Source organism: Phyllostomus discolor, chromosome 14 (assembly GCF_004126475.2).
Source record: "Phyllostomus discolor isolate MPI-MPIP mPhyDis1 chromosome 14, mPhyDis1.pri.v3, whole genome shotgun sequence".
In the NCBI taxonomy this organism is placed as follows: domain Eukaryota; kingdom Metazoa; phylum Chordata; class Mammalia; order Chiroptera; family Phyllostomidae; genus Phyllostomus; species Phyllostomus discolor.
The window spans coordinates 47,908,964-47,923,405 of NC_040916.2; the positions used below are offsets into that span (position 1 = coordinate 47,908,964).

The window sequence follows — 14,442 nt, forward strand, 5'->3', positions numbered from 1 at the left end:
TTAATGTTAATGGAGTCAATGCACATTTTATAAACTCAGTAGCACTTTTGGGGTCAATAGAGTATTAAGTCTTTAATTAATAAACTGCATTTATCAAGAAACAACTTTTGCAAAGATCATTCAAGTCCCTTTGGTAAAATTTCTTCACTTGCCTTACAGAAGCTAGTAAGTTTTTGGTTGTTGTGTTAATAGAGAATTTAGATGCCTGCGGTCACTGAAGCTATGGGGACTAATCTCTGTCCAGTATCAGCTCTAGTATAGCAATCAGGGAATCCTTTATCACAAAATCTGAAAACATTTGCATACATAATATGGAGTTGCTTCTCTTGTCAGTAGAAAGGATTTGGGAAATGTTAGTTTTAGAAAAAGACAAATCACGTTACCTGTCACTCTTCCCTGAACCATTTTTGCAACTCGGTATTTAATATATGCTCCTACTAAGAGATAAATATCATGGGATGGTATAAGAAATACATTCTCCAAAACAAGCAGACGTATCAAGGCTGCTGCCACTTTCTTCTAAAAGAGGAAGGAAAAAAAACAAAGTTTCCAAACTTGAGGCAAAATCCTTAAGGCCATTTTCCTTGTTAAAAGTTTACTTCTTGTAAGTTTCTTTTTAAATATTTTAAAAAGAGCAGTGGCTGGTGAGGCTCAGTGGATTGAGTGCTGGCCTGAAAATCAAAGAGTCGCCAGTTCAATTCCCAGTCTAGGGTACATGCCTGGGTTATGGGCCAGGTCCCCAGTACAGGGTATATGAGAGGCAACCACACATTGGTATTTCTCTCCCTCCTTTCTCCCTCCCTTCCGTTCCCTAAAAGAAATAAATAAAATATTTTAAAGAATAAAATATTTTATAAAGATTTAAAAAATGCTTTCCTAATCACAAATCATAATTTGAGTTAGCCTTAAAAGGTGATCATAATCTTAATACTATATTAGCTTTCTAAGTCACTCAAACTAAGACTAAAAAAATGACGAGCCTTCTAAAGGAGAAGAGTAGGTAGATAAAAAGGCAAGTATGCTGAAATGAGAAAAGGTAAGACTGGACTGTTACACCAGAAATTCTTTTAACCAAACTCCAACTGACTTTCCAGATTAAGTTACCCTCTATCCCCTGTTGAACGTTTTGATTCCTGTGAAGCTGCTCTTGTGTCTTGTGAACAGAAGAACAGCAGGCTGCTCTCTAGGGTGTCCACATACTTGTGTTCCTGCCACTTCCATTAAATGCTGCCCAAAGACATTTATTTTTTCCCAGATTTATGCCAGTTGCACTTTTAATTATAACTACATTTAAATAAACCATGAATGCAAAAATAGAGCAGTTGTTTCTACAAAAAATTTAAACGTTTTGAAAAGTTAAAAGCAACCTGCCCTATGAAAAGATACTTCCAGGCAAGACAGTGGCATAGGTAAACACGGTTTGCCTCCTCGCACAATCACATCAAAACTAAAACTAAAATATAGAACAACCATCACTCAGAACCATCAGAAATCCAGCTGAATGGAAGTGTGACAACTACAGAATTAAAGGAACCACATCCATCCAAACTGGTAGGAGAGGCGGAGATGTGGAACCCATATCCAAGTGTGGTAGACAAAAGCTCAAGAAGGATATCTCAGGACCAAGGAGCCCCAGACTCATACCAGGTCTCCCAGTCCAGGGCTCCAGAGCCAGGAAGATAAGTCCCCATATCTTCTGGCTGCAAAAACCAGCAGGAATTGAGTTGGTGGAAGAAACTTCTGGAGTACCAAACAGTTCTTCTTAAAGATCCCCACACAAAGACCTACTCAGACTCACTCCCTCTGAGCTCCAACACCAGGACAGTAGCTTGAAAGGCACCAGTAGCATGCAAGGAGAAACTGAAGCGTCTGGCATCAAGGCAAGAGCTGGGGGTCAGCTTTCTCCCAGACAGAACAGCAGGCTGAGGCCATTGTCCCTTTTCTGAATCCTCTCTACCTGGAACCACAGAGCTGGCAGGCTGGTGTCATATCTGAGACTCCATCAACCTAACACTGTTTGCCCTGCCCTGGAGACCCCCAGAGATTCCATTCCACCCTACTTATAGGCCCACCCAAACTGCTTTTCCATATGAATGGCTGGTCTTGGCTCATGCTTCACAAATCCTAAATCCTATCAAATGAGCAACAGCCAGCCTCAGTGAGCCCCCAGCCCTCATACCTCTTGCAAAGTGGCCCCAGGTCCAGCACTATCAACAGCCAGCCTAGATTCACAACTTGGCTCGACCTGGGAATCTCCAAGCCCAGCATAAGTAGCAGCCATCTCAGATTGCTTTGTAGCTCAGGCAGGGTGGCCTCAGCAAAACACAGGTGCGGGCTGACCATGGCCTGCACCACCTGGGAAACCCTGGATCCTGTGCACCCAGTGGACAACTACAGACCATGTTGGAGAACCACCACCCTGATCCCAAACAGCTGATCCTCCATGGAGGGCAGAGGTTGGTGGTCAGTGGTCACAGCCAGTCCTTGCAGCTGACTAGACTAGGTAAATCCCTCCCACTGACCTGACAACAGCAACCAAGGCTCAACTACGAGAGGAGGTGTATTCAGCCCACATGAAGGGTGCACCTCGAGTACCCAGCTTGTGTGATAGAGGGGACTGTGCCACTGGACCCTACAGGACACCTACTACATTAGGCCACACTACCAAAACAGGGAGTCACAGAAACTTTATGTAATATATAAAAACAAACATGGAGAGGCTGCCAAAATAAGGAGACAAAGAAACATGTCACAAATGAAAGAACAGATCAGAACTCCAGAAAAAGAACTAAGCAAAATGGAGGTAAGCAATCTATCAGAAGCAGAGTTCAAAACACTGATTATAAGGATTCTGAAGGAACTCAGTGAGGAGCTCAAGAACATAAAAAAGATCTAGTAAGAAATGAGGGATACGCTAATTGAAACAAAGAATAATTTACAGGGAAACCACAGTAGAGTGTATGAAGTCAAGAATCAAATCAATGATTTGAAACATAAGGAACCAAAAACAATGGATCAGAACAACAAGAAGAGCCCTGGCTGGTGTGGCTCAGTGGATTGAGCACTAGCCTGTAAACCAAAGGGTCGCCAGTTTGATTCCCAGTCAGGGCACATGCCTGGGTTGCAGGCCAGGTCACTGGTATGGGGTGCATCAGAGGCAACCACACATTGATATTTCTCTCCCTTTCTTTTTCCCTCCCTTCCCATATCTCTAAAAATAAATAAATAAAATCTTTAAAAAAAAAAAACCAACAAGAAGAAAAAAAGAATACAAAAAATGAGGATAGTATAAGCAGCTTCTGGGACAACTTCAAGTGTTCCAACATTCATATCATAGGGGTGCCAGAAGAAGAAAAGAGCAAGAAATTGGAACTCTATTTGAAAAAATAATGAATGAAGACTTCCCTGATTTGGTGAAGGAATTAGACATGCAAGTCCAGGAAGCACAGAGAGTCCCAAACAAGATAGATGCAAAGAAGCCCACTCCAAGACACATCATAATTAAAATGCTAATGGTTAAAGATAAAGAGAGAATCTTAAAAGTAGAAAGAGAAAAGCAGTTAGTTACTCACAGGGGAGTTTCCATAAAACTGTTAGCTGATTTCTCTAAAGAAATTTTGCAGGCTAGAAGGGATTGGGACGAAATATTCAAAGCCATGAAAGGTGGAGACTCACAGCCAAGACAGCTCTATCAAGCAAAGCTATCATTTAGAATAGAAGGGCAGATGAAGAGCTACCCAGACAAAAAAACTAAAGGAGTTCATCATCACCAAACCATTAGTATATGAAATGTTAAAGGAACTTATTTAAGGAAAAGATCAAAACTATGAACAATAAAATGGCAAAAAATACATATCTATCAACAATTGAATCTAATTAAGCAAACAAGAACAGACAGTATCATGGGTACAGAGAGCACTTTGATGATTGCCAGGTGGGAGGGGATGTGGGGGAATGGCTGAAGAGGTGAGGGGATTAAGAAGTACAAATAGTAGTGTCGCAGGTTCAATTCCCAGTCAGGGTACGTGCCTGGGTTGCAGGCCATGACCCCCAGCAACCACACATTGATGTTTCTCTCTCTCTCTCTCTCTCTCTCTGTCTCCCTCCCTTTCCTCTCTAAAAATAAATAAATAAAATCTTAAAAAAAAAAGAAGTACAAATAGTAAGAAAAAAAAAGTAGTACAAATAGGTAGTTACAGAATAGCCATGGGGACATAAAGTACAGTATAGGGAATTGAGTAACCCAAGAACCTATCGCATGACATATTGGCATGAACAATGGTGGGAGGATTGCCTGAGGGAGTGGGGGTTGCTGGGTGGAGAAGGGCAAAGGGGAAAAAATGGGAGAACTGTAATAGCATAATCAATAAAGTATAATTTTAAAAAAGAAAAAAATTCTACTAAAAAAAGAAAGTTGCTAAAATGTGCTGTTACCAAATTAGGTATAGGTAAGAAACATAAAAATCTTTGAAGAATATAAAACTATGTACTTAAATTGCTTCACACATGTCTAATTTTTCACTTGACTATAAAATAAAATGAAAATAAAAACATAAACTAGAAACTATTTATGCAAGAAAGAGTATGTATGTTTCTAACCAGTGAACTTGTAGTCAAAGAAAGGTCTTGGATGTACCCCAAAGGATTGGTGGATAAAATGCAGTTATGTGTTTTAATAAAAAACAACAGCTGAATTTGTAATTAGGTAATGAAATGTAAAGACTTTTTTTTTATGTTTCCCCTCCTCAAAAGGCTTTTTTAATCAAACAACTATTGGCCTGAATTATATCAGGTTAGAAAGCTTCTACTATAGATAAACATAAGAAACTATATTTCATGTAGGCAAGACTAGTAAATGAAAGTGTATAGATAAACTTTTTACCTTATAAAATGATTCATATATTCGAACTTTTACAACAGCAGCACCAGTTCTAATCCCAGACACTAAAATTACATCTCCTTGTTTCCCTTCTTTTTCCATCTCAGTTATATATGCTGGGGGAGAATATTCTGCTTCAGAGTATTTTAGAATCCTGCAGAGATTTAAAATAAGTTTGCTTATTGTTTGTTTTCGGTTGGAAGCAAACAGTCAATCAGGCTTCTTCCAAAAGGCACTAAGCAGCTTTGAACATAGTCTCTTCAATGTCTATATAGTGTAAAAAGTTTTAAAATTTGTTTTTCACAAGCACTAGACTGAAGAAAAGTATTTAATGTACCTCTGGCTAAAACTGTTGCTAGACCAAAACTTGGATTGTCTGAGAGCTATTTCTTGATAATGAAGACAAAATTTCATACTATTTCCAACTTATTGTACTTTAGCATGTGCAGATAGCTTGAACAACAAAATGGCCCCAAGATATACCTGACTCAAATAATTGCATAGTCCTGAGTGCATGAACTGCTTTGCAGTAGTATAAAATAAACTATCATAAACGTACCTATATCCATAGCATACTATATCCTATATCCTGCTATATATATCTAAGACATTTCCCCCGGTAAATGTGTACATTCCAAAAAAAGTCTAGACAACAGGGTTATCAAAGCCCCCACAAATGGTTGCTGTTCAGTGTGCTGCAAAGGCTGATGTCTCCTTCAGAGTCGGATGGTTTAGGTTAGGTTTCAGCGTTACCTGATTTTGCTAGATAGTTTTCCTGATGACTCGTTATCCTGGGCAATGCGCCATTCAAACATCATGCCTGCCAAACTACTAAAAGTATTTCCTGTAGAGCAAGTCAATAACAGACAAGACAGAATCACATACTCCAAAACATTCAGGCATCTTTAACTAGGAAGGAAAACCTAAATAGAAAATTATTCTAGGGCCCTTTCATTAACAAATAGAAACACTTGCCATTAATGAATTAAAATACTTATACCAGGAAGATCCCTACATAAACAATGTAAGTGCTATTGCTGCACAAACTCTCTGAAAGGAAAAGGGACTCAAGATGATTAACTTCTGGCTGACAAAAATTATGTCACTTTTTCTGTTTCCTTTTACACAAAGGCCACCTGCCTCAGGGTTTACCAGCATCCCTAAATTCCGGTCCGTTCAAGAAAGATTTTATAAAATTGAGATACTAGAATATTTTAATATATTCATTTTTCAGATTTAAAAATATATATTCTTTACTGAGTAGTTTAAAAAGAGGTAGTAACTTTGTATGTTTTAAATATGTTATGTTAACATAGTAGATTAAAAGCAATATAAAAATCAGGCTTAAGAAAGACAAATTTAACATTATAAAACTCTTTTACAGGTTTGCATTTTATTCTCCTGGCCAATAGAAAATGGACTGATCAGCCCTGGCTGGTGCAGCTCAGTGGATTGAGCACTGCCCTGCAAACCAAAGGGTCACCAGTTCGATTCCTAGTCAGGGCACATGCCTGGGTTGCAGGCCAGGTCCCCAGTAGGGGGTGCACAAGGCAACCACACACTGATGTTTCTCTCCTCTTTCTCCCTCCCTTTCCCTCTGTCTAAAATAAACAAATAAATCTTTAAAAAATGGACTGATCAAAACAAAGCTAGCAATAAATATCAGAAAATGTTCTTAATTGCTGATGTAGGGACCATCAGCAGAAGCTAAGTGGCAGAATTTGGATATTCAAGAAAACTTCCACGATAACCAATAATTAAATATAGCAGGAAAAATTATGAAAGTATTAGCTAACACACTGAACCATACTCAGAATTATTAATGTAATAGGCTACATATGAGAAAATAAATATTATTTCAAACCTACTTTTATGTCTCAAGCTTCTGTTTCCAAGTACTAGACATAAAGGAGTATTATTTTATTTTAAGTAATTTTGTTGAATCCTATGAAGTTCTTTACCTTCAGCATCCAATGCCCTCACCATCAGTTCCAGGGGTGAATCATCTACATAGAGTTCCCGAGTTCGAGATATAATTTCAATGCTGTTTATCACATCAACCTTAACATCACAGCGCAGTTCATGGTCAGTCACTACAATGAACCCAAAAACTGATAATTTAATTCAACAGGTCATGAATCTATTAAATGTCTTAAACATTCAGAAGCTTATTCTAAATATTATGAAAAAGAAAGGCTGTAACAGTTGCTTTCACCCTGAGGAAGAAAACAGCATAATGACAATATAAGAGCTTCTGTCTGTAATAAGAGACACTAGAACAGTGGCTTCCAAACAGTGATCTACTATGATGTTTTCATTCATCCATGGAAAAATGAAAAAAGTAATTTTAAAATAGCAAGTAATTAAATTTGTTCACTTTAAAGGACTCTATTTTATTCTTACATTCTTACTTTATTACAGTTTTTTTATTGTTTTTCAAGTACAGTTTTCTGCCTTTTCCTCCCACCCCACATTCTTGCTTTTGAAGTATTAAAATGTTTTTCTTTTTCTCTTTTTTAAAATGTATGTATGTATGTATAGACAGAAGGGAAGGGAGGGAAAGAGAGATGCAGAGAAACATCAATGTGTGGTTGCCTCTAGCGCACCCTCTACTGGGGACCTGGCCTGCAACCCAGGCACGTGCCCTGTCTGGAAATCCAACTGGTAACCCTTTGGTTTGCAGACTGGCACTCAATCCACTGAGCCACACCAGTCAGGCCAAATGTTTTTCTTTTTATGAAATTATGTTAATAGATTTAAAAAATGTGTTTAGGAAAATGTTAACAACCATGTTAGTCCTGCCAAAAAAAATTCCTACGTTTTCAATTTTTCCTCCTCTGGACCATGAGATTAAAAAGCCTGGGAACCATGCATTAGATGAAACAAGAGTTTGAGTCAATCTAGCCATATTTCAAACAGTACAGAATGAAAGAAGGGCAAAATAAAAATTTTGTTCTATCTTGTTTTAAATTTTCTCATTTATTGATATGAGAGAGGCAGGGAGGGAAGGCAGAGAGGGAAGGAGGGAGAGAGAGAGAGAGAGAAAGAGAAAGAGAGAAAAAGAGAAATATCAATTTGGTTTTCACTTATTTATGCATTCATTGGTTGATTTTTGTATTTGCCCTGACCAGGAATTGAACCCACAACTTTAGCACATTCGGATGACGCTCCAACCAACTGACTAAGTAGCTAGGGTTGTTATAAAATATCTTTTAACAATACTCCCTCCTATTACACTTACCATGTATCAGAGAACCGTCTACATAGCCACCCCTTCCTGCTGTTTTAACTATACATTTTTAGGTTTAGTTTCATCTTTAAGAAACAAAAAGCAAAATAACTACCATTGCAATACCCCAAATTACTAATGGACATCAGGGGTAAACTCTATCCCCAGCTGTCATACGGGTAAATACCCCCTCAAAAAAGGATAAACAGCATCAGAATGTTATTTCAGTAAAAGCTATACTTTCTTTCGCAAGAAATATAAAAATTGAATTAATTATCCTGAAACTACTTTACATTTATACTAGGGTTCAACAAATACAGTGTAGGAAATGAGTGTCTGGTTTCTCAATGTTGGAGAAAGAAGCTACCCTGTGGTGAAGGATTGGAACCAAAGAAATCTGTATGAGCTCATGTTTATTTTAATATATATGTAGATAGACACAGAAGTATAAATTTGTGTATATACATGGGTTAGTAAACAGACATGTGTTTCCTAGCACTGTCTGCTGAGGGCCTAGAAGCAGTGACACTCCAGTAGCAACAAGCACACTACCAACCAGATTTTGGCTTCTAAATATAATTCTCTAACAAAAAGAATGAAGATTCCTTGAGGAAAAGGAAGGGCAAGGAAAACAAAGATGGGCCTGGCTCATTTTGTAATGCTAAAAAGTAAGCAAGTACTAAAGTGAATGAATGAATGAATGAATGAATGAATGAATCAATCAACCAGTTAATTAATTAATTAAGACAGGGGCAAACCCAAAGGACACAGGGGCCAACCTGAAAGAGCTCCCAAAAGCCAAAACTAGGAAAACTGGAATAACAAAATATATTATGATGATATGGAATTATAAACAAAAAATAAGCCCTGGCTGTTGTGGCTCAGTGAATTAAGCACCATCCTGTGAACCAACAGCTCATGGTTAGATTCCCAGTCAGGGCATATTGCCTAGGTTGCCAGCCAGGTCCACAGTTAGGGGTGTGTGAGAGGCAACCATGTATCTCTCATACATTGATGATTCTCTCCCTGGCTTTCTCCCTCACTTCCCCCCCTCTAAAAAAGTAAATAAATAAAATCTTTAAAAAAATAAAATAAAACAAATACCCACAAGTCCATACTTGTATAATAAATGGATGAATAATTGAGAAGTTATTTGAAAGTCATCTTTCTTACAGAAGAATGTCATTAATAAGTATAGTAAGAATGAGGGAAATGGAAAATCACCTTTAAACACCATAGTAATAATTGCTACAGACAAGATGCATGGATAAATGCTAAACTTGGTGGGTGAAACTTTAAAAAGACCCAGGATATATCAAAGTGTCTCTCCCAAATATGTATTTTTTAACTCCTGTGGTAGTTTTAATATATATCCACAAAACCTTTGACATTTCTCACTCCAGGAGCTGAAGCTTAATTTCACTTCCTTTGAATGTAGGCTGAACTTCGTGGTTATTAAAAAAAAAATTTTTATTTATTTATTTTTAGAGAGAGAGGAAGGGAAGGAGAAACATCAATGTGTGAGAGACATTGATTGTTTGCCTCTTGCAAGCCGCAACTGAGGACATGGCCTGCAGCCCAGGCATGTGCCCTGACTGGGAATCAGTGACCTTTCCCTCGAAGTTTTGCAGGATGAAGCCCAACCCACTGAGCCACACTAGTCAGGGCCCTTGGAGAATTTTTTTTTTTAATGAATAGCATATGGAAAGAGAAAAATGGTAATTTTACAGTGGAGAAACCTGAGAGACACAACGTTAAGCAAGTGATCACTATCAATATCATGTACCCCCTGATATAATGCAATGAGAAGGGCTCTTCGCTGCTGTGGTTTTCTTCCTAAAAATCTATAACCCAGTCTAATCATGAGAAGGTACCAGACAAACTGAGAGACATTAAATGTTAAGGTCATGAAGACAAAGAAAGACTGGGAAACTGTCACAGATCAAAGGGGACAAGGGAAGCGTGACAACTTACTTCAGTAACGTGGTGCCTTGGATCAACTCCTAGAGTGGGAGAAGGGACATCAGTGGATCATTAGGGGAAACTGGGCAAAGGGTATATGGGAACTCTTGTACTATCTGTGTCTCGTCTGTAAGTCTAGAATGATTTTAAAATAAAATGTTTAATATTTTAAATTGACATTCTACTTAATTAATATTCACCTGAAGAACAGAACCTGAAGTTAAAATAATTGAAGATCAAAATATATGCCATATGGACAAGAACCAAGAGAAGAAATCTCACAGGATCTGCTGGTAGAATATACCATTAAGGAAGTATTCCAAGGATGACAAAGGAAGAAAGGGTGAGCTTAGGTAATATAACTAGGCACTGGAGAATCTAGCACTAATTAAATGGGGAATTAAATTCCTTTCTTCTGTGGAGAAATATGTAGGGAAGTGACAGACTGGAAGCAGCTATGACCTCACATAAAATACAAAAAGCTTTGTGCAACAATGCCTGTTTACCTGACTACTTCAATAGCAGAAAGCTTTTCAATACAGGGCCACTGATGATAAAGAAAAAAATTACCTTGCATGCCCTGGCTGGTGTGGTTCAGTGGACTGAGTGCTGGCCTGTGAACCAAAGGGTCGCCAGTTCAATTCCCAGTCAGGGCACATGCCTGGGTTGAGGGCCCGGTCCCCATTTCCCCAAATGTGGAGCAACCACACATTGATATTTCTCTCCCTTTCTCTCTCCCTCACTTCCCCTCTTTCTGAAAGTAAATAAATAAAATATTTAAAAAAGAAAAGAAAAAAATTATCTTGGATAATTACAAGTAAATGGAGAGTGATTAGGAGAAATATGAAACATCTGATTTAACTACTTTAAAAGAAACATTTATTAAATAATATAATGAATATTCTTATTTACATGTCCATATTACTTCAGGTCCATACAGAAGTGAGGTGATAAAGAAAGAAAAAGGAATGAGATAGAGAGAAGAGTTAATCCAGGAAGATAAATAAGGAAGGAGAAAAGAAAAGATAATGAACTCGGGATGAGAACCAAAAAAATTCAGAGCCAGAGGCAAAAAAAGAGGGAGCAGAAATGACAAATATTCCATGCTGTCCTGATTCTCATTTATCCTAGCTTCCAGTCAACTCCTCTTGATAATATTAGAACCCAATGCAGCAAACAACCAATCAATAAGTACCTATTATATTAAACAACCACATGCTGAGCACAGTGCAAAAAGTACTGATCACCCCATTTCAGCTCAATGAAATCCTGCAGTTGTCCAAACTCTTTTTTCGCCCTAGATGTGAGAGCTTTTTCTCCTAAAGTTATCTCCAAATTCCTCTACTATCCTGAATCTAAGGTCAAAAGTCTAGATTTCCTACTACAAAAGGCATATTAATATATTTATAGACTATGTCTGGAAGAATACAGAAAAATGGTTGCCTCTTAGAGAAATTAAATTAGAGAAAAACTGACTTTTCACTATGTAACCTTTTATATTCTTTGAAGGTTTTACTGCATGAAGGTAATGCCTAATCAAAACAAACCCCCCAAAATGAAAAGATCCATCTCTTAGCAAACTGAGTATGCCCACATCAAGTCTCTCAACTCTATCCATCATCTGTCATAGGCACTAATTTTCTTTACTACAATATTACCAAAAAGGTAAAGAAAACTCTAAGCACCTAAATACCAATATAGTGCTTCAATCTTTTTACCTTTACAGATGCCTTATAATTAATAGGCAATTCAATAAATATTTGCCACATGAATGGACTTCTTTCAGGCATGTACTTCCCTTTCAAAATGTTCCCTCCCTCTCCACCCCAACCCCTCCCCTTTCCGTGTGCCAGTTCCCACTCAGGTGAAGGTGCACCTGGTAGGACACTGACACTGGCATTGATCATTGGGAGGCTCCATCATCTATGTACACAAGTGTATTAAAAGCAAAATATTAATTTTGTGAAAGTTGATTTAAAAGATACTTAACTTTGGAATATTTACAAGTCAGATAAAATTAGGCTAAGAGCCCAATTGGACATTCTTCCTAGCAATTGTGAATGAATTGTTTGCTATTAGAAATTCATGTAGTCAAGAGTAACTGCATTAAAAATAGTACATGTGACCAAAGCAATGCTCCTCTTCTGACCTTGGTATTCTCCTCTATCCATTGCAGATGCTCTGCATGATATGATCCTCAAAGAGTCTCATCCTGGGGAATATCATGTAATATGTCATTGATTCTAAGCCATGAGTGACTTACTTTTTGACATTTTACTATCTCTGAAATTGGAATTTTATCTTACAACTGATGACATCTTACAATTTTCATCAGCCAGGCAGTAGTCATGACATAGCTGTGACTGAACATTAAAAGGGCCAGCGCCAAAACTTGTAGAATGGGAATTACCAGTGGGGAGAAAATCTGGGGGACAATAGTGGATGCTTTTTTATCCCCTAGAAACCAAATGGTAAGGAAAGGAGGTGACTCATGTACTAGGAGCCTTCCCAACGCTGAAGACAAAAAGTCATCAGCTCTCTGTAATTGCAAAGCCAATTTAAGGGCTCAGAACTTAGAGCTTTTAGGTGATTTTGTTTTTAATTGATTCTTTTAAGAAATGTCACATCATGAAAAGTCTTGGTGGCACAGAGGAAGAAGTTGTGGGAATAAACACAGATGTTGATTCCCAGTCAAAAAGTGATTCAGATGAGGCAGAAATGTTAAGGTGGCTTTAGGAGTATCTTAACCAGTTCATTTTATTTATACTTTCCTTTTTATTAGGCATGAGAGTGATATATAATAAAAATAACCAGCTAGCCCTGACCAGTGTGGTTCAGTTGGTTGGGCATAGTCCCACAATGCGAAAGGTCACTGGTTGGATTCCCAGTCAGGGAACAGGCCTGGGTTGCCAGTTCTCTCCCCAGTTAGGTCAAGTGTGAGAGGCAACCAATCAATGTTTCTCTTTCTCCCTCCCTTTCCCTCTAAGAAAAAATAAAATGAAATGAAGAAAAGAAGCTATTTAATTAAATCAAAGAGTTCTTCAGTAGGTATAAAGTATAAATTCTAGATGAAGAAAAGCATAGTTTGTTAATATTTTTCTCTCTTAGAGTACATTAAAAATTGCTTTATAGCCCTGGCTGGTGTGGCTCAGTGGATTGGGTGCTGGCTTATGAAACAAAGGGTTGCTAGTCCAATTCCCAGTCGGGGCACATGCCTGGGTTGTAGGCCAGGTCCCAGGTTGGGGGCAAGGGAGAGGCAACCACACATTGATGTTTCTCTCCCTCTCTTTCCCTCTCTCTAAAAATAAGTAAAATATTTTTTTAAATAGCTTTATAATAGATGGCATCTTCAATTATATGAAATATAACAAACATCCTGAACTTCTCTTTAATAATATAGCATAGACATTTATCAAAATATTTAAAAGGCATGCAGATATTTCTGGCCTATCAATATGGCAATGAAGTGCCAAACTCAGGGACACAAAGAGCCCTGCTCTGATTCGGGATATAAATAGCATTTCGTGAGCTGCTCTGGTCTAATGCAGTACTTCCCAAATTTTAGTATGCATGAGGATCTCACAGAAAGCTTGTTTTGGGGCCACACCAGAGATTCCAATGGAGCAGAACTGACAGGGGACCTAAGCATTTGCATTTCTAATGAGCTCCCGGGTGATGTTAATGATATTGGTTCAAATAACACATTTTGGGAAGTACTAGTCTTTACACTACTGCCTCTTGCCTCATTCAAAACCAATTTCAGACCTTAACACCTAAGCTAATTCTGCTAATCAATTCCTTTCTCTCTTCATCAATTCAAACAACTAGAGTTTCCACTTTGTATCAGGCCCCATGCCAGATGCTGAATTAATAAAAAGAAGGAAGGGAGGGAGGGAGGAAAAGGAAAGATCACAGAATAGGATGCCACAATTATTTCACTGTTACTTAGTGTGTTTCTCTCAACATACCTATCTCTCGAGCAAGAATAATACTGCTTAGGCGTATAGGTTGGGCAGATTCAGCAGTGAGTACGGCTTTCTGGGAACACAAGGTACTGTTTTCATATAAAGGCTCAACACTTACTGCATCATGATGGGTGGAATGCCTGTCAGAATAAAATGCTTAAGAGTATGAAATAAGAATAAGTGGGTTAAACTTTACTTTTGATGGAACACAGATTCCTTTAGTTTGTCCATATTACATACTACCATGTGTATTTAGATGACACTCTTCAAAACAGAAACATTACTTAGGAAACAAGAGTTAAGTGGGAGAGACTGATCAGAACGTCTTCCCAGTGACCCCATGGGCAAAGATGCATTTCTTCCTCAATATTTAAAATTAGATCACAACATTCTTCCCTTGTCATGTA

At 38.0% G+C, this 14,442-nt stretch overlaps 1 protein-coding gene across 1 annotated transcript in view; it reads right to left on the bottom strand.

Annotated features, from left to right (window-relative positions):
* NUP210L (nucleoporin 210 like) overlaps window positions 1-14,442 on the bottom strand; it is a 100,998-nt gene that overhangs the window by 84,213 nt on the left and 2,343 nt on the right. Inside the window, 5 exon segments of the mRNA XM_036015395.1 lie at window positions 384-516; window positions 4,883-5,033; window positions 5,633-5,723; window positions 6,841-6,972; window positions 14,039-14,175. Of these exon segments, the coding sequence (XP_035871288.1) occupies window positions 384-516; window positions 4,883-5,033; window positions 5,633-5,723; window positions 6,841-6,972; window positions 14,039-14,175 (644 nt within the window).